Source organism: Bombus huntii, chromosome 15 (assembly GCF_024542735.1).
Source record: "Bombus huntii isolate Logan2020A chromosome 15, iyBomHunt1.1, whole genome shotgun sequence".
Lineage (NCBI taxonomy): Eukaryota > Metazoa > Arthropoda > Insecta > Hymenoptera > Apidae > Bombus > Bombus huntii.
The window spans coordinates 5639845-5663898 of record NC_066252.1 but is presented as its reverse complement, the minus strand read 5'-3'; the positions used below and the strand labels follow the sequence as shown (position 1 = coordinate 5663898).

At 41.8% G+C, this 24054-nt stretch overlaps 1 protein-coding gene across 1 annotated transcript in view; it reads left to right on the top strand.

Annotated features, from left to right (window-relative positions):
- The window catches only part of LOC126873923 (aryl hydrocarbon receptor protein 1), a 160041-nt gene that overhangs the window by 44580 nt on the left and 91407 nt on the right, over positions 1 to 24054 (top strand). Inside the window, exon 2 of the mRNA XM_050635302.1 lies at positions 15507 to 15697. Coding sequence (XP_050491259.1) covers positions 15507 to 15697 — 191 coding nt within the window. The remainder of the gene's footprint in view (positions 1 to 15506; positions 15698 to 24054) is intronic.

Genomic DNA, 24054 nt, shown 5'->3' with positions numbered 1-24054 from the left:
ATTCCGCGAGATTTCCATAAAAAATTGTTCTACAGTGACTACAAAAGGTTATCTGTGGATACTCTGTACTTTCCATTGAAGCGTCTCTTTTCACGGATCGGACGTTTCATTTTTACAGTCTCAGTTTATGATTGATGTCGATTTTGGATCAGATCGATACACTGGCCAGTAGTGGATTATGTAAATTTCGATAAAATAAGTCTGTTTAGATTCAAGAGAGAACGAGCGTAAAAGTATTCTCGAAGCATTCTCGGGCATTATTCGAGAATACTTCGTAAACCTATCACTTAATCAACGACTCATAAAATCAGGACAATCTCGATGATGATCCACATAGCGAAGCAATCGATCGAGCAAAGCGTTGCAAGCCAGCCATGCATTTCCCGCGGATTATTAATGCGGCCGGTATCTAGCTTCAAAGTGATAATTACCCGGAGAAAATTGCTATCTGTACGAAGCAAGGCGAAAAGCCCGAAGATTGCCTGGTCGATGGAATCAGACCGGTTTTCACGAGCTGATCCGCCGTGCATCGGCGCGAGACAATAAATTTTATTATCGATTGCATCGATCGCAATTTACGCGTCGCGTTAACGACTCTTTAACGCGTCCAACTTAATCCAATCGTTTGCTGACTAATCTCAATGTTAATCGAATTTATAACGCTTTTTGATTGCTTATCGATTAGACGAATTGTCATGATTTTTTAAATCGTATTTTCTTTATCTTTAATGAATTCACTACACTCGACGAAATTATCAGAACTATCAACAGTTGAAATATAACATTTTTACGAAGACTTTCATTTAGTGTTATAAATTTATTAGGTTTCTATAAAAGAAAAAAAACTATGAGTCGTTAGTTCTACATGGTCAATGAAATTTCTATTCTTTTTTGCTATAAAATTTTGATAAAATCGTGACCGTGGCCATTTTCACTGTTTTGATAAAATTGATATTCATACGAACAGAGTGGAGTTTCCTTCTCGAATGGTCAACGAATGATCTCAGTTTGTATCGAGAGACCCGAGGTCGTCTCAGTTCCTAGACGCCTAATCCCGTGCACGGTTAGTCAGAGGTGTACACACGGAGACACAGGTCCGTGACATACGCGCGCCATGCGTGTCCCATGCGAGAGAACCAGCCGGCCGCTTCGTTCTCGCACCTGTTGACTTCTAACTCGACCGCTTGATTAACGACTCTCCTTCCTAAATCACGCGGTCTCGCGATTTCTTACTCCATCACGTGAGCACCGACACTGCCGTTTCACGACACGCTTTTTCGCTTCTGCGCTTCTACACGAGCCCCAATGAGCATCGGTTCACAGGGTGGAATTCGCCCGACAAGATACGGTACTCGTGCAATCTCTCGAAGAACTCGGACAACGATCCGAGTGTTTCGGATTTCGCAGATGAAGCTTTTCCGCTCGAAGCAACTGAAAATTTGGCGTAGAATACCATTTTGCGTCGCACAAAGAATTACACGAAATACATTGTAGCGATATCGTCGAAATAGTACAACAGGAAGGCTGCAATGTTTTACTTTGAAAGAGGAAACTGTTTCATGGGAAGGATGGAAGAACGATCGAAATACTTTTCCATCTTAATGAAAATATTTTGGCCAAATGAAGCGAAACGAAAATAAAATCTGAATTGCGTCTATAAATGAAACCGCGCGAATATCGAGGGTTTAGGAGAGGAATGATCGGTTTGAAGGGATCGATTCTCGCACGCAAGATCCATACAGATCCCATACAGAACAGGATACCAAGAGCTTGAAGTGTGTGACTCGATCTTCGAAGATCATGCTTGACAATTATCCTTGCGCAGCGGCTATTAGGAGGTCAGGAGCTAACGCGGACGAGGGGCATGATTAATAGATAATTGCGTCTGAAATAGCCAATCCTCGTGGTAATGACTGAGCTCTGATGAGACGGGGAGGCAGTTAAGTCATACAAAATGCGCTACCGGTTAAGCGGATGTACGTAGCCGAGCATGTGTAATGGTTGATGAGTTAATTAAGAGTAGTTTATCATTCGTAAAGTGTCCTTTGAGGATGGGACCACACGTGAGCCTGAATACTCTACGATCATAAACGATAGGCGGTGCGTTTGACATTTCCATTGACGTTTATTATCTGATATTTATTATTTTTCTCATTATGAAATGAGAATTATTCTTAAAATTGATAACCTCCAGCGTTTATATCTCATTGATGTATCACGGCACGATCTTCGACTTTGTAATCGAGTTTAGTACATCGACTATTATTCGGGAACATCCGATCAACAGAAAATATCTTTCATTCGAGAGTTTGAATGGTGCCGCGGCAATTCCCAGCCAATGAAACGTAATCGTTTAAGGACTAATTATCCCCGCGTGGCGACTGATCGACGATTCAACGCCTCCCAATTTGATACCTTTCGATAATTACGCCTCATCATCGTACGTGGTCGTTTGATGCGTACGATCGATCGATGAAATCGCGGTTTCCGATAGCGAGTTTCTTAATAATTCTCATGAGTTTCGAACAAGCAACGCCTAACGTCGGTCAGATTCGTTCTCCGCACGATTTCGATGTTCACGGGTTTACTGGACGTTAGATAATGGACGATAATTAGCATCTGGCATCCGTCAAACACGTATTTCGCTTTAACTGTCCGAAGAACCCTTCGCATCTCATTAGAACGTAGACCATTGTATGCACATCAATATATATGCTAAGGATATACAAAATATACATATTAAAACGCGCAAGTGGCCGTATTTGCATGCGTGCTTACTCAGTCGCCACCGCGTCTAATAAGCCTTTGGCGCAATTAAGGGCGCCGGAAGTTCTCCGACCAAGAGATCGTACGTTCCTTCAATTTCCCACTTCACTCTCAGGCCAATTACCAGAAATAATCCTGAAAAATGCTGATATCTTTCGTTCTGCATATTAGACCGATTACTTATGATCGAAGATTACAAGCGAAAAACATGCTAAGTACATTTGTGCTGACCTTCTGATTTCTGATTGTCACTTTATGATTAAGTAGGAATTAATGTTAATGTGGTATAATTGACGATGAGAACAACCTGTCAGGTCCAAAGCCTTTTAATAATGGTTGATTAATTGATAAAGTTTTATGGAAGCTAAAGATATAATTGTATATGGAAACCTGGAATTAGGGTATATAGCACATTTTGTTCAGAATTACATTAGCAGTAGACTATGCTTTCACAAACCACGTTTTTCTCTTTATTTTCAAAATGTGCTAAATGTGCCTTAGACTCTTATTCGAGGCCACCATCCACTTATCGGGCAATATTTTAATATTTCAACAGCTTTTAATAATTCTGGAAATATAAGATTGATCGACAATCTACTGAATCTTAAAACTATTTCGCTATAAAAGAAATGGCAAATGTAACTTATCCTTTTCTTTCTCTGTAATCTTTATTACTCCCGTAAAGTAGATTTAAATCCTTCTGAAAGCTGTACTATATACGAAAAATGATCTTAGCGTTGAGAAACGGAGATAGGCAGAAAAGTTGCAGCGAAAGTTCCATATTTCGGCCACACCCTGGGATGATCGTTCGTAGAATTCGAGGGGCGGAATTCCGCGAACCGTCCACCGCGAATTTATGTTGCGGGGACGAAGCTAGACGGCCGGTTATTGCAGAAAATCGAAGATATCACGGCGAGGGGATCGACGCTCAATCCGCACAATTAACGAAGATCCGTGAGACTTTCCATTCGACGTCCCACGCCTTCAGGCTTTGTTTACGGTTCTAGCGGCACGGCGGCGACGTTATTCCCTCTCGCGATCCCTATCGAGCATCTTTTGCCACGCTGACCAACACGAACCATGCCACAACCCTTCACCCTCTTCGGTCGCGGTACTCGTACGCGAGATTCTAATAAATGAGCGAGCAATCTTCTGCTACGTGCTTGATACTTTTATCGAATTTTTAAATCATCCCGATCAGTTAATAAGTCGACGATGGCGATGAATAAACCACCCTTTCCCTTCTCTTTATTCCTCTATTTTCAACGAAGCTTGAAACGTTCTTGGGAAAAAGGAACAAGAACAAAGGAAATACATTGAAAGAATGTAATGTTCATAATTGTAATGTACACAACACGAAGACTATAAACGATCTAATTACCCTCTTTCTTCTTTTTATTCTGCCATTTCCTAGCAAACTAAGAACTTGTTTAAAAAAACGATTTACGTATCGGTATAATCGAAGAATTTCAATTTGTCCGGAATATGTTATAGGCTCGGTAATGCAGCTTTAATCCGAGAAAACATGTAATTAAGGAAACCGAAGCACTGTCTTTCGTCCTTTTGTCGTCGACTTTTCAATAAATTAGAGATTCGCCGGGTAAAGAGGATTTATCGGTGTAATTGGCGAGCTGGCAACTCGTCCGGACGAATGCAAAGTCCAGTCATATAGACTCACTTGCAGAAAATCACGTCGAAACGAAGACCACAAACAATTTTAATTAATCAAGTAGGAATAAATCAGTCTCCTTCTTCTTTTTCCTTCTCCCATCCTCTTTTTCATGCGTTATTTCGTTTTATTCATCCACTTTCCAGTAAGCTAAAAATTCCCTCGAAAAAAGAAACCTCTCGGTATAATTGGAGAATTCCATCTTGTCCGGTGGAGCCGAAACTCCAGTCATGTAGCCTTAATTCCAGAAAAGCACACCGAAACGACCACGAAGACTATAAACAATTTAATTAACCAAGCGAGTCTCGGTGGAAGTGGAAGGCGCGTTCGTAGCGTACGCGCGGCGGGCAGTGCATAAATCAAAGCTCCTTTATTTGCCTGGTTCGACTATTAATGAAGCACGGGTCCGTCGGCTGTGGAGCACGACGGACGACGACTAAATTAAATGAACATCTAAATCGTCGAATCCGGGGGACCACAAATCTCCCGGCTGCCGAAAACGCAACGGGTGCAAAAGTCGTATAGGAAGAGGAGAAAAGGAAAGCTCTCTCTTTTCGTTCGCCGGGACAACTAGCAAGAGGGTTCTCTCGGAGAGTCCGCTGCTGGGCTGCCGCGCCGCCATAAATTCTCCACTGAATTCGAAATTCGCCGCCTCGCCGAGGCCCATCGCACGATCACGCGAACAGAGGAGGTAATGTCGATGTCCGAGTGATCGCTCGGAGATCTCGCGGCTGCGTGGGACGCCCGGAGATTTCGATGCTCGGAGATTTCTAACCGGAATCGCGCACCAATCTCCCGCCATGTGATAGAAGGACGCGCTTTGTGTTTTTGGCAATTGTGACATTTAGCGAAGAAATTGACAATTTTTTAGTTTGTCTTGTTAAAGGAAAGTCTCTGGATTTTTAGACATTTTGTTCGCAAACGTTTCTCGATCTTCGCAAATTTTTGGTATTCTTAATTTAGGGAAACGCAGAGTAGCTTCCTAATGCGTTTTAACGGAGGGCAGACGATTTATCGGGGAATTTAATTGGAAATTAATGAAGGGACGCGATGGAGATTTGTGTTCTCAAGCATTACAAAGGAATTGATTTTTTTTCTATGTTGTTTTGATGTCTACGGAAACAGGTGTCTGTGAGGTTCCAAAGGTTTTCCTTGGAGAAATCTCCCAATCTCTGAATTATTAAAAATTCCCAATCGAGCAAAATGAAAGTAACTTTTCGCAGTACGCACACGCTTACCGAGGTAATTGCAGTTTATTATAAATTATCAATGAATCGCGTAGTAATGGAATTAGATGTGAAACGTAGGGAAACGTAAGCTTTGGCGATCCTCCTATTTCACTGCTAAAGCAAGAAGGGTAATAGAGGCGTACGTTCGCAGGAATTACCAAGGGACTTCCTCCGAGCAGCTGCAACGATTCCGCGAAACGCAATTTCACGGGGCCCCGTTCTCGCGATCCGAGACAGAATAATCCCCGGTACTCGAAAAACTGTCTCAGTTCGTACACTCAATTAGTTCCGGCAGTCGTAGTGCATCCCGGCGAGGTGTTCGTCCTCGCATAATAATTCCGTTTGTCACGCCAGTTACGCGCTCCACATAGTCGAACACGGAATCACCGACTCGCGCTGAAATCGCGTTTACTAATCACTATGAAACGAGTGAAACGCGTCCGTGAATATTTTTCTCAAATTTTCCTGAATTATCATAATTTTTCCTGAAAGAGGCTCTCGTGAATCAACTTGTCATTTTTAATTGAAAACATGCTCCATTTAGTAGAATTGGCTAAATTTGAATTTAAACTGTTTTAATCGATCGATATCTCGACGGAGATTTGTCTCATATATTGACAAATGGAAAGTGTCTATATATTGTATAAGAAATCCTTGAATTCTTGAATCGAATTCTTTCATCTTGATCGTTGAGATGGTTGTTCTTGATGTGTCTTAAATTGCATGGTAACAGTGTGTAATTCTTATCTGGCAGATGGGTAAGTAATCTTCCGCGATTAGATTGTTCGAGCCGATTCACACGAAGATATACAGCAGACTGGGATTCAAAGCGTACGAAGATTAATCACTTGCGCCCCTATTAGAACAGTCGATTGTTCGAAACGGTGTTCCCAGTTTTCTATGCGTTACACCTTTCGTTCGCGTGGCACGATCTCAGTAGTACAAGTGCACCCTTTTTCAAAACCGTCTGTGTTTATCTGAAGGATTTTAAATCTTCTTCACGGGAAAATCTCGCTTATACAGATTACTAACAGACAAATATACTAAACATCGTATAGCATCGTAGTCTGTAAAGAACTGTTCGATATCGTAATAAAAATTAAATAGATCAAAGTGGAAGATAGCCGAAGAAACCCATGGTGCAAAGGGAAATAGCCCGTATCATATATTTCACCAAAAAATTGTTCAAATTCTTAAAAAGACACCAACGTAACTAGACGAAAGCTTTATAAAAAATTACAGATCGATCGTTTTAACCACTCTAATAATTCTACCATTAATATGTATAGGGTTGTAAGTCGTTTTCTAAGACTCGTTCGATGGAAAATCACGGATTCACGGTTTCCAGCGCCAGATAGGCGCCGGTAACGGTTCCAGAAATCGACGCTGGCGATGTTAACGGGAGCAGAAAGGATCGTTCTACGGTTTGCATTTAGCGAGTTAACAAACGGCTCAGTCACCGTCGGTTAGCATTACACGGACACGAGCTGGCGTTCAACCAGAGCGTCGCGAACGCCGTTTCCTTCATCACCGTCGCGAATTAATTACCTCGATCGTTCCCGGATTAATTACGGGCTCGGTTGCTATCGGTAAGCCGCGCGAGAATCATCCAGCGCCCGCTTTTTCTCGCGCGCACGCGATTTACCGGATAAACGCGGCGCCGCGCCGTGGGCCGATCGGCCACTCTCCGCTGGAGTTCGCCGAGTTTTTGCTCGAATCGAGCGAATCTGTTGCCCCAGACACTGTTTTGCCTTCATTTACAGAGCTCTCGGATGGCACGCTGGTCGAGAGATGTTTTCCAATGAAATTGATTGATTAAAATAAAAAGGGGTGTTGAGGATTTTAGGCTAGCGATGGAGAAATATTTGGCGTTTGGTAAAACAGTCCCACTTTTTGTCATTTCCTCGGTTTCACTGGGCAGCTGCGCGATTAATGTTCAACACACGAGAACGAAATGACTTTATTTTCATAAGTTAACATATTGTATATTTGTATATTTGCGAAAGAACGGAATGCGATTGATGGTAAATTGTAAAGTAAATTTTTCAAAATAATGTTTGCAAAGTCATCATTTTTCTATGTTTTCAAATCGTTTGCTCACTTAGATCTGACGATGACTGACTTAATTCCACCGCGGTCTTCCAATTTTTCTCTCTTCGTTTTTAATGAAAAACGATTCCGATTTCGATTCCGTCGAAAATGAGTGAAAAATGCGGTTGGGTTAAGCGGGACAGAGACTCTGATGTGGAAATTTATGTAGTTCGTCATTAGATAGATTTTATATCGTACGAAACTAATTGTATTTTAAAAATCCTGAATATTATGGCTTCGTAAAGAGACGAGTTTTTGAATCTTCTGTTGAATTCGAGGACTTCGGTATCGAACTTCATCGGCTATAAAATGTGAAAGAAAAAGGGAAGTGGAGGTTGCGGACAGGTTCGATGTCCATGGTGAAGGATGAAGCGCGAGGGAAACTGACGACCGCGAAAGCGGCTTAACAGCTGCATTTGCATTTTCGTTGTCGAGGTCTCTTTGACGAAGACCACTAATTCTGGCGTCGGCCGACATATGGTCGATTATTCGCCACAGGATGTCGAAAGTCGCTCCGGCCGGCATCAGCGGCGCGCTCTTTCTGGTCGCCGCTTACGAAATACCACGTTGACAGGCGAATGCACTTCCGCTCGTTTCGAGTCTCCGGCGAATTCGTTGCGTGGCCGCGGTGTGCCTGAAAATTTCCGTGTGTCGCTCGAAAAATCTCCTATGAAAGAACAAATAGAAAGAACAGAGTTTAAATACTACAATTCTCTAGTATTTGTATATAATTAGTTCTAAGAATTGTGGTTCTAACAATTTTCTAGGATTTCTGCGATATATTTCTGAGAATTCTATTTAATAAACTTTCCCCTTTATTATTAACGTAGTTTTAACCTCCGCGAGGACATTATTCTGTAATTTTGCAATTCTTAGAAATTTGGATCGATAGGTAAAATTACATACGATGGTTCTTAAAATCCGCACTTTTATCCGGAATTTAACTGGATAAATTTTAGGCGAACGAGGAGTGATTTCTGAGAATCTGAATTCTCTGTAATTATTAAAAAAGAAAAAAAAAAACAGAGGTAGACACACGTCGTTTCCGGTGAGTGTGGAACGAAATTTTCATTTTTCCATTAAAAGGTGATTATCGTGAGCCAGCAGCCGGCTGAATCGTTATCTGCAACGCGGCGACTCGTAATTCCTTCGCCACGTGACCGATACTCGCTTATCGTTCTGCGAGATCTGATCCGATAAGATCGATTTTCGAGAAGCCGACCACACGAAACGTAATTAATAAACGACGATGAAATGCTACTCGACGACAACTTCTGATTAATTATTAGCCGTATTATGAACTTTTACAATTCATTCGCCTTGTAGAAAATGATAAAAGTCTCCGTCACTGTACTCTTAATCCTAAATTTATTTCCGTCGTTTAAAAGTCTCCCCTTTTACCCTCAACTCAACGAAGCAGGCCTTCTTCGCCCCCTTATCAACGCCAAAAAATTCAACATCTTCTAATTAATTATCAATGGACGAAGAACGTTTATAAATAGATTTATGAGAAATTTAAAGATGCAAAACTGTGTGGAATGCATACGATAAAATATACACGATAAAACGAATAAAATATTCAAAGTATAGTACTCTGTGTAATATTGTAGGATATTTAACGAGAGAAGGAAAGCCTCCATTTAAATTTCATTTCTTTAGTCGCGATCCTGAACATACGTAAATTTGCATAAATATCCGTGGTACAATTATTCGCCTTATTATCAATTTCTGCAACCCGTTTCGTCTCTTCGGGACAGCGACAAAGGATTTCATAGCTATACTCTTTATCCTAAATTTATATCCGCCATTTAAAAGTCACTGCTTCACCCTGTATTCGACAAATCTAGCTCGTCACCCCGTATCAACCCCAAAGAAATCGAACTCTGTTTCCTATTTCAACCCCCGAGGAAACCGAGCCCTGAGAGGTTTACGGCTCGGTTCAAGGTCGATGCCAGGCATTCCTAGACGCCACCCCCATCCCTATCGCCGTCCAACCGAGTATATCACCATCCCAGGAAACGGGCTAGCATCCCTTGCGCGGTGGGAGCTTCCATTGCTGCCCCATGCTGTCTGCCACCCCGGAACTTCACTGGTAGAGCGTCTCTACCCTCGAAAATCCATAGTGGACCCACCCTTCGTGGCGCCTGCGCGTCTCTCCTCGTTCCGTTCGAACGATCAACCCCCTTTCCACCCTCTGTTGGGTTGGCCTCTCTGCTCTTGCGAAGAAGGACGTCAACGAAGCGACCGAGCTTGACGCGGCGAGCCATTAAAGGGCCGAAGGAAGGGACGAAACGGATACGCAGACGCTGCTGGCCCGAATAAAAGGGTGGACGAATCGTAGGGATACGGAGGATAGAGCGGATATAGTTGGGGGCAAAATGGCGAACTTGTTCATGAAATTTCTTCTTCGATGCTTGAAACGTTTTTTAAATTTTGGATGTTGGCCTCTTCGAACGAGGATTATAAATCGCAGGCAGAATTCCAGAGATTTATAAATTACAGTTTAATCACAGTTGCTTTGATGTACTTATTATGTATTATTATATTTTACTGTAGTTAGAGGCGAAGGATTTTCCAAGGGTGGATGGAAACGAGAAATTTTTCGACGAACCGGTCCTTCGAGTCTCGAAGAATTTTAATTCTGACGTGCGGAAACTTTCGAATAACTCGAGAGATTTACAAATCGCATTGTGGAAATTTATTCTATCGCCGGGGAATTTTCTTTACGTAGATAGATTTCACTGTGTGAACAGAGATGGGGAATTGTATAGAAGTGGAACTAGCGGGGAACTAAATTGTAGAATCTTTTAACGAAGTGGTTTCTTCTCGAAGAATTTTCCACTTCACTCGAAAGATTACACGTCACAATTCTCAGATTATTCCGGTATTTATTTCGCTCTACTTTACACCGAGGAATTTTCTAATTTATGGAAATTGAACAGCCCACTCTAGAGATTTTTAATAATTGATAAGCTTTGTGAGTAGTTCGAAGGTTGTCTCGATATTCATTCTACCGTGGTTCCCGCTTGCATCGATCTCGAGGGGACATTGAGTATTTGCCGAAAAGCGAGCGTGGTCGAGGGTAGACTAATCTAGAGAGGGATTCGTAGGGTTGATGGATTCGAGGATAGCGTGCTGGCCCGTCAGATCGCGCCACCTTTGATTCGTGTTATTTAATTCTAATCAAACCAAGGCCTGCTTCGTATTTGTCCTACCTCGTGAAACAAATAATATAGTTTTCCTGGAATTTCATTTTCCAGCCGAAGTATGCTCAGTCAGGATTTTCTACGCAGAGAAAATTTAAAGTTTCTCCAAAAGAAGATCCTGTTTCTTCGAACGAATCGTTCGGAGGTTCCTCTGTAGGAAAACGCGATGAAAGTAAGGTTTGCCAACGGAGAGAAGACTGGAAAATCGCTATAGAGCCTTAGGGTAACGATCGCGATAACGCAGCCGGCCATTAAACAGCGGCCTGAAGTATGCGCGCACATTTCGAATGCGTAACCGTGTTACGGTTCGTAGGGTCGACATGTATGTATCTACGCAATTGGCCTAGCTTGGCTTGCTAGAAGGGTTCAAAGGGATCATTTATCGCCTTATCACCTGGTTTCGCTAAATATACAATTACTAGATTTTACTCTGTTTGCAATCTGATTGGATGCTCTAGATTCTTCGCGTCCTTAAAGTCTCTTCGCTGCATTTATGCATTTGGGTTGTTTGGTATCAGGTTATTGGATAGGGATCGAAAGCTGGATTAATCGATAATATACTAATTATATAATTCGTTGAATTCCAATGAAAAACAACTTCTCTTATTAATATTTTGTAATACAGGAGAACTTGTCGAGGGACAAACAATTTATATAATTGGAGTTCGTTAATTTGCCTACTCACGTTGTGATAGGTGGAATCAATCGGCAAAACTTCAGTTAATCGAATATGTTATTGAAGTTCGATATTTATGAGAATATTCTATTTTATAATATTAATTTCCGATATAAATATTCGTTCGGAGAAAAATGATTTGATTATTCCAACGACCGAATAGTCAAGGTTTCAGCGTATTATTTTGCGACAAACTGGCGATAAATTCGAATGCAACAAATCGTATAAAGTCGCGAAACAGTCTGAACGATCCCAATGAGAGACAATTACGTTCTAATTGCTGCATTGTCACATCAGTTTCATTCTCCTATGGCGAACTTGCGGTTTGAGGACGCATTGAAATGCAGTTTTCTGCCGCGCAAAGTGCACGGTTCGCGTTGCTTTCTTCCCACGCTGCAGCAGAACAAAAGTCGGTTACGTAAACGCGTGTCTCATTCATCGGTTTCCCTCTGGGACATTGTTTCGCGAAATCTATAATTTATTTTTTCCATTTTTGCCTCTCGTTTTGTTCATTATACGTCCGTCATCGTGACACGGTCATCGAGACACGCTGATCCAATCGCCGACCATTCATATACCATGTATACACGTACTTGCATCAACTACCTCATGCTCCACTGAATAGAAACTATGTATGTACTGGATTGTTCAGATATCTCGCATTTGATGCAAGAGGAAAAATATGATCGAATGAAATGTCATGTTTTGTTTTCAGTTGAATACTAAGAAAACATTAATGAGAAGGATACGGAATTTGTTAATTCGACGAGGTTTATTTTTTAACGGGGTAACGTTGTCCCTCGCGTATTCACGAGGAGTAAGCAGAAAAACGTTAAATTTTCATTGGAACATTGAATTTCGTTCATTAAACGTAACATAGCCACGCTGTCATTTGTTTCTCAATTTTCATAAAATTCTTTTAATTACAAAGAATTTGTCACAGACTCGAAGCAACTGATTGTTGAACAGGATGAAAAGTCTTTTGAAAAAAGATCTCGTGATAGTCGAAGCCCGGTAGTTTGACAAAATGTATCGTTTAAGAAAACACTCTAGTAAAATAAGAAGTTTCTGAACAATCTGATACACGAATTTATGACACGATGGAAGTACCTTCGGTTGGAAATATCTTTAATCGCTGGAACTACTTCGACGCAGTTCGACCGAGCTTCGCTGAATTACTCCATTCGTCGTTAGTCTTGACGATTGCAATTAGTGTCATGAAATTACACGGAGTTCGCGATTCCGTCCTTGACGAGTTCCTTGAATGCACACGACGCGTCAGGCGATCTCAGGTTTAGCCAAAGAATTTCGTGTCCTCTTCGAATCGAATCGTCCCAGCTTGGAACGATCCCCCTCTTGACAGATCGAGAAACAGAGCTGGACAAAATGGAAAAGCAAAACCTGGGGAGAAAGGGTAGAAAGAAGAAGACGGTAAAAAAGAATGGAGACAGAGGAACGAAGTGGCACGGCCCACGTGGCACTCCTTTCCTCCCGTCCTCGTCCCGATAATTAACCGTGTTTTGCACGCCGGGGAACGCGCGAGCAGCCGCGAAAGAACAAAAGGCCGACCGTGGGTCCTAATGGTATCTGAATGAGACTATTCCTCGAGGACCTCCGTCCGTTCCTCGTCCCGGATAATGGATTCGGTGTCATCTAATAATTAATAGAGTTCTTCTCGGTGCTGCCGCGCGCACTCGTAGGCACCGACCGCCTCGTATGTGGACGGCAATCTCATTCATCACGCTTTCTAACCCCTAAGCATTTTAATTAAGGCCATCGCCGTTTTTCCCTCCACCTTCCTTTCCTTCTTTCCTTCTTTCCTTCTTTCCTTCTTTCCTTCTTTCCTTCTTTCCTTCTTTCTTGCCCCGATTGTCCCTTTTTCCTTAGTGGCCACCTTTTGCTCGCGATTCGCGTGCTTTTGATAAAAGGAAGGTTCCTCGGTGGATGAGATACAGAGAAATGATGGATTTTGATTAAGACGATGGTATTTTTTCTTTTTCTTTTCTCATTGGGTTATGGCGGAGATGTTTCGTTAGGTTGATATTGAATTTTATCGAGATATAGACTAGATCTCAACTGTTTGTTTGGAAGATGACCGGAAGAATATTTGTCTATCGAAAGGTAACGATTATTAGAGTGTTTGAATTGTATATTTATGGGAAAATCCATTTTTACGTGTGTCGCAATACTGATTTTTTTTTTTTTTTTTTTTTTTTTTTAGAAGTCTCGGTTTTTATGAAATGAGAATTTATGATATCTGGAGATACAAATTTGCGTAAATATCCGCGGTTTAATAGTCATTGTTAAGCACGAGATCGCCATAGGCCGCGGTGCTTCAATGAGGTTCGGTACTCGTTCGGCATGGGGCCTCACTCCCATGGTGGAAGGTTCAATTAAACAAACAGTTTGTACTCGATCCGTAACGCTTGATTTTTCGTACGTGTTTCGTAAGCACACATTGGCGTCGATACCTTTATCCCTTGTGCCGAGGCAAAATATCCTATCTTTGTATCTCTTTATATTTACACTAACATTTATAAACAGGAATTTTCATTGTGACGTATTTATTGGTCTACGTTTGTGCAAATTCATATGTTTGTTAACGCAACTGGGAAAATAAAACCTAAGCAAAGATTTATGTATGAAGATTCTTCGTCAGTATAATAGATAAAAATTGCCCAGAAGTTGAATTGAAAAGTATAGGAAAATGATGACATTATACGCGCTGTATTTTTAAATGTTCCGTGGAATTTACTATCGTTTGTCATTTTCTTACAAAGTAGAGTATTGGTTTCATCCGTATCGTTTAGTGGTTGGTTCAGTCCATACTTAGAGAAAGTGTAATTAGTCAGTTTGATTTCTGAGAAGTCGAATCATTCTCAAATATATCATTATCAAATGTAACATAAGCAACTTTGGTTAAACTCAATATTTTCCTTTATTTCACCGAACTTGTTTCGAGCCAATGATTTACAAAGTACAGATATTTCTTATCTTAATCGACGAAAATACTTGCTGGAAAAAGATATTCGCGCAGTGGTTACGCCATTGGAAGCTGATCAGACCACCGCGTGGTAGTCAGCTTCCACATGTCATAATTATCAAACAATTTATGCATTTTATGCCCCGTTTGCGGATAAACCGAAGAAAGAGCGAGACGAAAGTAGGAAAAGTAACGGTGGAACGAAAGAAAAACGAATGGAGGAGAGTGCAGATGCGAGAAGTATTTTGTAGTAACTATACTTATTCCGAGGAATTCCGGACTGTTGAGTGGGCATATCGGTCCGCAGGGTTTCTCCGCGTGTCAATCAACCCTTGGATAGTGGTTGCCTTTAATTATCGAGATCCTTCGCTCGTAGGCCGCCTGTTGTTCGAATCTCGAAGGTGGCCGAGGAATTTCTGCAACCAGTCGAACGTGAACACCGTAGGATCGACGATTATCTCCATTACTCCGGCTAATTAAATCGACGTGACGTATCAGCTTTTTTTCTCTCCTCAATTTTTCATTCGAAGAAATTTTCGCCAATGATAAAATCATGTGTCGTATGTTAGCAGAAAAGTTCAAGCGTAGTTCCTTCTTATATTTGCATTAGGTTGCCACTCGGTGAAAAGTTTAACATGAAATTCTAGAAAGAGACATTCTTGCTGATTTTCTGCTATTCGTTCGACTGTCGCTATATTCCTCCCTTCTATTTTCTAGCGGTACTTCTCATTTACAAACTGGCCTTTTTATAACCAACTATCGTAAAATCTATGATTTTGGACAGCAATTAAGAAAATAGGTAACCGACGAAACGCTGTAATTGTAGCAGGACGAAGAAAACGGAATTAATAAGAAAAGCTGATATATTTAATTGTTTGTTTTATAGCTTAAAACCACCGCAAAAGGATGGGGTAACGAAGTCGAATCCCAGCAAACGGCATCGCGAGCGACTGAACGCCGAACTGGACACTCTGGCATCCTTGCTTCCGTTCGAACAAAATATTCTCAGCAAGCTTGACCGACTCAGCATCCTCAGACTCAGCGTCAGCTATCTTCGAACGAAGAGCTACTTTCAAGGTAGGTCTCTAATTAGGTGAATTATTTTCAACAAGAGCGGCGATAAATCTTAGTTTCACTTATGAATATGATGAAACGTTGGAAAAAAAAGAGCATGTATTAAGAAGATGATTAAGTAGTTGATACGTATTATTAACTACGAGAAAAGCGTCCGTCGTGAAGATGGCGGTTGGATACAGAGATTTCTTGCGAGCCGCGTGCTCTCTGGCTAAACATCGTTGCGCATCCAGGAGCATTAGCATCCTCGAATATCCCCGCGAACACGCGATGCTGTCGTTACTCTGTCTCCGAGGAAACAATAAGATTCAAAAACAATGGCTGCTGTTCTTCCGCGATCCTGCAATTCGTCTGTTCACCGTCAAACTTCTCGGTCTCCTCGGCAACTATTGTGATTCACGCCGCTATTGTTGGATTATCGCATTGTGCAAGATGTTACGGAGAAAGTGGTCGACTATGCAAATGCATGCTTTTCCTATTTTTCTCGTTTTCTTTCCTGGATTTGGGAGAAGACTGGAAAAGTTATACAGAGATCGTATCGTTGTTCTTTACGTTGATGATATGATAAGTACGAGTAGACCGCGGATTTTTATACATTTATGCATTTATGGAAAAAAATGACGTTTTGACGACGAAAAAGTGCATATGACATGCAAAAATATAGAAAATATTCAACGTATAGTACTTTTTACAATGCTTGGTAGGTTAAGCAATTTTCTACTCAAATACTACTTCTTTTTCTTTTAGTTACATTCGTAAAAATACGAATTTGCATAAATACCCGCAGTCTAATTACGTATGTGATAGATTAGAGAACTCTTGCTTACATTTTTTCCCTCTGGATTTGAGATAATAAAATATTTCACCAGATCGTATCATCCCTTTTACGAATACACTGATTTATACATTATTTATACATTCGTGTATATTTCAGATTATTTTAAAATCATGGTACTAATAATAATCGTTCTAATGTAACTTTCCCAGTTTGAGTTATAACTGTTACGATCTCCGAATTGATACAAGACGAAAACAAAAAAAGGTGACATTCGATCAATTTTACCGGAGAGATAAAAATTTACACATTTATGGTTACGACATAAGGAGGCAGATATTCTAACGACATGAAATATGGTTAATACAAATCGTCTGCAGGCGGTAAATCATAAAGGAATTCTAAAGTTACGAGCTAGAGAAGATTGAAATCGCGCTAAATGCAGTTAAACGTCAGTGCAAATTTCCATATCGATTCCGAACGGTTCCTGGATAGACGAAAAACGAGCAGAGCCGCGGAACAAGCTGTTCTGTATAGAGCATAGGCAAGGTTTGCCAATCAATAGCCTGAAAATCCGTCGTAAAAAGATAAGCCCGGTTATTACGAGAAACTCGCGGCGCTCATTTGCCCGAAGGTTGTAATTTCTGTACAAAGAAGAGTTTATAATCCGTTCGTGACGCGGAATCGTAACATTGCTTAACCCATTTGCATTGCTTATTCATAATTAGTCAAGATATCCGCGCGGCTATGACATTTTTAAATTTTAGGTCAGCCCAGATACCGTCCCGGTTATATAACGATACGCTTTGCCAGAACGAACAGCGGATAATTTTCGTTAGAATTCAATTTACTCGTCTCAGTTCGATCGAACTTGTCCGTCCGATCTCGATGATTCGATTTCACCTTTGCCTCGTTCGAATCGTTTAATCGAACGATTGAGATAAATTGATCCGCATCAGCGTGACCCAATTTCTCCTGGTTCCATCGCAGGATTGCTAATGGCGTGACTGTTTAAGATTACAGTCTTCAAGGTTACTTTACTTATCGTTATTTATTTAAAAAGCTGGGCAAGGGCAACTCGACAGACGGTTCGCAAGGTAAATTATAACTTGTAAATGAAAGGAATCAGCTTCAATTCTTTAGCAGAGAAATGTGTGCGATACAAGCCAGGATAGGTACAACGAGGTCATAGGTTAAGCCATCGAGAAAGGACACGTACAAAACTTGGGATTTCACATTGGTATTGTATATTTTACTCCCTTTAAGATTTTTTACAATACAAACGAAGGATTATTTACTTCTAACGGCATTCTATTTTCAAGAAGAGTAATCGATAATGTTAACTAATATTTTCAATCAGTTGGAACATGACGAGTTAGGTGTTGCACGGTAAGACCCTGATTGTCAGAACCAATAATGACACACGCTGCTAGGATAGTCATCAAGTTGATTATCAGTTAGTATCCTCGTAGAACGAGAAAATACCATTTATTTTTATTTTCTAAACAGAAACATACACTTTTGGAGAAATGTGGAAAGTTCTTGTTTCTCGATCTGTCTCACAAAGGTTCGTCTCCAAATTTTCCATCGATCCATCAAAATGGAATATCGATGCATATTCCAACGATCAAACTTTTACTCTATTGCTATAAATCTTAACTGCGATATACCGCATACAGTACACTATCTGTCTAGCAAAAATTTAGAAACTTGTTACGACCCTGACCAAGGATTCCAAATCGAGTAGAAAATTCTTCTCGTCGAAGGAAAACAGAGGAGGAAAGAGAGAGAGAGAGAGAGAGAGAGAGAGAGAGAAAAGAAAGAAAGGGGTCAGAATTATGCAACTGCATCGGTGGCGGCAGGAGCGCGGCTTCCTGCGCCGCGGGTGTGCAATCTCATCTGCAATCGCAATCAGGTGGAGGCCAATCGAAGAATCGCCGCGGAATAATGGGTAGACGTTCCTCTTTCTTCCCGTCCATTATCTTCCTCCCCCAGTCTGGAGTCGCGAGAAGGCAACTCCAATCTCTCACGACGAACGTGCGCGGCCTCTAAGTGTGCCCACACGAAACCCTCGTAATGCGGCTTCTACACTTTTATCGATTTAACGCCGCTAAGTACTGCGAACCTGGCCACGGACGATCGCTCCCCTCTGCCGCCCCTCACAGCCTTCTTCGCGAGGGAAGTCCCGATGATACCGGTGTCCCGAACGCCTCTTCCTTGCTCTGTTCCTTGTCGAGCGCCTTGGTCGTCTCGATCGATTCCTCTTGGTCCCTGGCTTGGTCATTTGGATTTTTTTCTAGATCGTCTTATTGGACTGAATTTTGTACAGGTAGTGGATGAACTATATTTAGCAGCACGTATTTTAAGCAGAGAAAGATCATTGCAGGATCTACTCTATCCTTCTGTTGAAATTACCTTCGAAGTTACTTTCGTTGTTTCGATCGATTTCTCTCGATCACTCGTTAGTTGGATCTTTTCCTGGATCGAGTTCTGAGATAATTTTGTACGAAATTCAATCCACATAGAAAGTATCTTTGGAGGATCTACTTTATCCTTCTGTTGTAATTAATGGACGTAGAATGGTCCTTTCGTATTACGGTAATTTATATGGAACTTGTTGACATCTTTTCAAGATGGTATAATTGAACGGTTTCGTATGACAATTACGATTGTACAACACTACACGTTGAATTGCGTTTTGAATGCTGTGTAAGTCCGTAGAAGGATGTTTGGCTTTAGCTTCCTATTTAAGCTAATTAATGGGCATATCAGTAATTTATTTCTCTCGTGGAAACGCACGAGAAGCGACGCAGAAAATGTATGCGTCAGTAGCGTTACTTAAACATTCCTCCTTTTTAAGTCTTTTACTGAAGCGCAGGCAAGTAAAAACACAGCAGCGTGTATGCGTCAGGAACAGTGCAAGTTGCTCGGTGTAAAAGATCAAATATCCACTGGCTCTTGTCATCCCCGTCCTGGTCGCTTAACTCTACCCTTAAGAAATCAACTGAAAGAATCAACTTACTCCTTACGTACGTACTCCTCAATTTCCTTCAATCGAAATCTCGAATCCTGTTCGCCCTGGTCGTATCGTGTCCCGCGTAAGTAGCGAGGACGAAGCGACGCGACGCGTGGGTCGCGGCGTATGCAAGGTAATGGACACGAATCCGGATCGCGGGGCGCGCGCGACCGGGAATGCGAATGCGGGAGAAGATCGGGGAACGAGGAATGCGAACGCGAGAGGACACGCGGTACTTGGGAGAAGGAGCCAAGCACTCGCGTTCCGTCCATGCTCCGTGTGGTGTGCCTTTACGCTGTATGTCGTGTGTTGTGTGTTGGAGAGCCGTCGAAGAGAGCGAGAGAACCACGTCCCGATATCGCGGATCTCGCAGTATATCACCTGCGGGCCACAAGAGGTTGGCCGGCCTCTACTTAGCGCTCTTGTTGCTACCGGCGAGCGATCCTGAGAGCGAAGCCACGGCCCAGCCCCGGGCATTGTTCACACCGTTTTAATAGGTATTCATTGTCGGACCTCAGATCTTTTCCGAAGACTCCCGGGAGAGTGTCGCCCGATGCCCCGATACCTGGGAGTTCTTGTGCATTACCAGCTCACCTGGTCCCCTCTTCCTCTCGGTCGCCTTCTTCCACTTCTCTCGATGTCGGAGTTCTTCCCTCGGGTTTGCGCGCAGCGGCTCGCTAATTGCGAAAAATGCGTGCCATCGTCTAATAAGGGAAGCTTCAAACGTGCTTCTCGTTGATTTCGATGGAATTTGGTGTAGGGAATAGCTCCACACGTGGAATAAATATTATCGTACGTAGAACGTAATCTTAGCCGCGGATCACGACCAATCAGTTACGAGAAAAATTCGTTTAACGTTTGGAAGAATCGTATATCGCTGTGTATTCAGATATTAGATAAGGACAAGAGTAGAGGGCCGGAGATTTCATTTTCTTGCCTTTATCGCAATGCCAGAGTTCTTCCAACGGCCACGGTATCGCTAATTGTGAAAAACGTGTTCCTTCGTCTGATAAGGAAAGTTTTAGACACGTGCCGTGCACCAGAAATGGATAACATTAATAATTCGATCAAAGAATCGAATATCGCTATTTAAATATTGGAGCCTACGAGGAGACTATAGCGACACGGATATAAATTGCAAGAAAAAGATTCCGAAGAAATACGGGTTGCTTCTATTTCCCACAGTACAATTCCAGAAAGTCTAGGAAAGGAAAAAGGAGAACCGGTCCACTATGTAAATTAATTAGCCTCTTGGTAAACGCGCTGATTTTTCAAACGGGGCACGTGGTGCGTCCTGGCCTCCGGTCAGCTAGCAGAAACAACAAGAACACAATGACAAAGAAGAAGAAAAATACGACGAAGGGGAGAGAAGAAGAAGAAGAAGAAAAGGAGGAGGTGGCGAAGAACGTTGCAGGAGATTCAGATAGCGGATCGTGGGGGTTGCGCCTCTTTCGCTTTTTTACTGACGCTTACCGTTCCTTCTCTCGCGTTTCGCCATTCTCCGTAGACCCCATAAAAGGTCCAAATCGACGAGTCTCGGTAATTAACCTCCTCCGCGTCGATCTTATTGCCGGCAGTCCCGTGTTATGTTTCCTCGCTTTTTTTTCTCCTTCCCTGCTCCCGATTCAACGCCACCTTTTTGATGGACTAATCTCAATCCGAAGTTTTCTTCTATTTCTACCTCATTTTGTTATAACACTCGCAGGATTTTTCCATTAAAAGACTCTTAAAAGAGTAATTTTAATTGTCCAGCTGTTTGAAAAACGTACATATCTTAAGATATCGTACATCGGAAAATAAGTACACACTGATCGACAGATAAAAAGTTCTAGAGAAAATCCACGACGTAAGGCAACTTAAAATTTCAATGGATGAGCGTTCCAGGAGATGGACTATCGTAAAATCCAGCATCCACGGAAGAAAAAAGAAATTGTCTGGGCCGGAAATCCTTTTTGATCGATGCTCCTAAGCAGCATGGCAAAGCGTCGCGTTCAACAGTGCAAAGAATTCATTACTTTCCCGCTAACGTCGCGTCGTTACTCCACGTGTGCGCCAGTGGTTTTGATTAAGGTGTCGGAGGGTGACGAATTGTATAATGAGGATTTGATGCCCTCGCGCGGTAAGTAATTAGTCCACGGAGATTATTAATGTCTTGAACTAACAATTTCATCAAGGACCTTATTCCGCTCGGACGCAATTTCGTCCTCTCCTCTTTGTCTATCTGTCACACGCAAGATCAAACTCCAATTATTCCACCAGGCAAGCCTCGAACCCTTAAACTGTACCTCTCCTACTTCTCACCATCCACCACTCTGCGCGTTCTTCTTTACGCGTTACTCACGGTGTTTAAAGGAATCTTGTCAAACGCTTGAAATTGAAGAGCTTTCCGATAGAATGGCTCGTAAGACAAAATTGTGAAGCAGCAAGAGTCTATCTGAATAATTTCTACGAATATCCGGTTAAACGTGAAATGGAACGAAGACACCGAAGGATAATTTAGACCTCAGTTAGACCTTTAGAAACAAGGGTCTTGAAACGCAGAATCGCCTAACCGATAATAGTTGTGAGAGCAGCTTGTATCGGCCGGTCTACCCCCGAAACGTGACTTGAAAACGCATAACATGGACGTTGATGAAGAGATACACATCGGAATAGTTACCTTCTCATCATTACGACTCATTTACATTTTTCATTTTGACCTGACACCTGGCGGGAAGGAACAGCAGGAGAACCACTGCGTGACGAGAGAAACGAGCGAGGGGAATTTAGAAAACGCGAAGACACACTGGGTCAACGGCGAGTGAAGAAGGCAGAAAACGAGGAAGCAAAGCAAGAAAGATAGGAACCACGAACGGACGAACGTAGAAGTAGAAAGCGGAAGCGATAGGCGAACTGGAATTCTTAACGGAGAAAAAGGAGACGCGTGTGGTTTGGAAGTAGAAATAGAATGGGTAAACAACGCGAGGATGGAAAATATAAGGAACGGAAAGAATAACGAGGAAACGGGAAAAGAAGAAAGTACAAATGATAGACTAGTTAAAATTCTTAAAAGGGGAGGCGGGTAATTTAGAGATCGAAAGGAAGACAATTAATGAAACAAAAGGTGGAAGAACGGAAATAACGTAGAAAGAAGAGAAGATCGTAAGAAGAAAACAGAAGTGGTAGATGGACCAATAATTGCAGATAATTCAGGAATTGTTAAACCGAGGGTGAAGGAAGAAACAAAAAGTACGATTGAAACAGGAAACAGAGGGAAGAAATAAACGGAGAACGATGTTAAGGAAGTAACGAACGCGTAGAATAAAAAGCTAAAGAAGTCTCTACACCGGTGTAAAAATGGCGGTGGAAGGAGCAGAAATAGCCGAAAGAAGAACAGAAGAAACATTGACAGCGAGGATCGTGGAGGAACAAAGAGGAGAAAGGAAATCAACGAAACGGATCTGTGGAGTCGGCAGTCGAGAACCGGAAACGGCAGCCGGATTATGGAAGATCGTAAATCGATTAAATTCGTCGGCGCAACCGCGCTACCAAGCAGCGCGCAATTATTTAATTTCGCCGATTATCTTCGCTCGAGTTCATTTTTCATGTCATTATCGCGATGCGGTACCCGGTGCCTTTTATGATTTCCCATCTCGCGACTCACTATGATCGCCAGCCGTCATTGCTATGAAGTCATCAGCCCGAGGCTGACGATCGAGCGCGCGCGACCGCTTTGAAAAGTGATTTTCTTTCCGCCTGTCGCCACGGGCTTTCTGTCTCACCTTTACCTTCCCGCGGCCACGCGACGTCGTGTCGCTCACAAGTGATTTTTGTCGAAAGAAAATATTTCGTCGTAGAAATGGTAGAGAATTTCCTCTCCCCCTTCTTATTGTTATTAGTATAATCGATTAGTTTCATATAAATGCCGGGTGAGTTTCGTCGATACAAAAGGGATATTTGAAGTTGGACAAGAATTATAAAAAAAATTTAAATCAACTTCAAATATCTCCTCTGCGTCAACGAAAATTGCTCAACATCTACATCAAATTAATTATTTATTAATAAGAAATTCTATTTCGTTCTTATTATTTGGAATTTTATAGACTGTACTTTATAGAGTTATTTTATTTACTTTTCCTAGGGCAACGATTGATAATTGGGGCATCCAGTGGGATCCATAAAGAACATTTGGAATTGATATTCTATGGATGGAAGGAAGTTCAACTTCTTTCTTGTTATTCTGGAAACAACCGATATTTAAGATCGTAGATAAATTCCATTATAATCCACCGTAAAAGTTTGAAGCCCACATATCAGAAATGATTTACCACCGCAGATATGGAAGGAAATTTAATTTCTTGCAATAATTGCCAATTAACATTTCATAAATCTCTAGATAAAATCCACCGTAACCTATAAATCAATCTCTCTTCCAATCCTTATCCGTCCCTTATATCTAGATTACCAAATAAGTGATATTCATCAGTTCTAAGTTAACAAGTATCAGAATTAGAGAAACAGGTCCATATTAAATAGCCGTCATTAAACAGTGGAAGGCGATCGTTGGGTTCTATCTCTGTGTATTCAGTG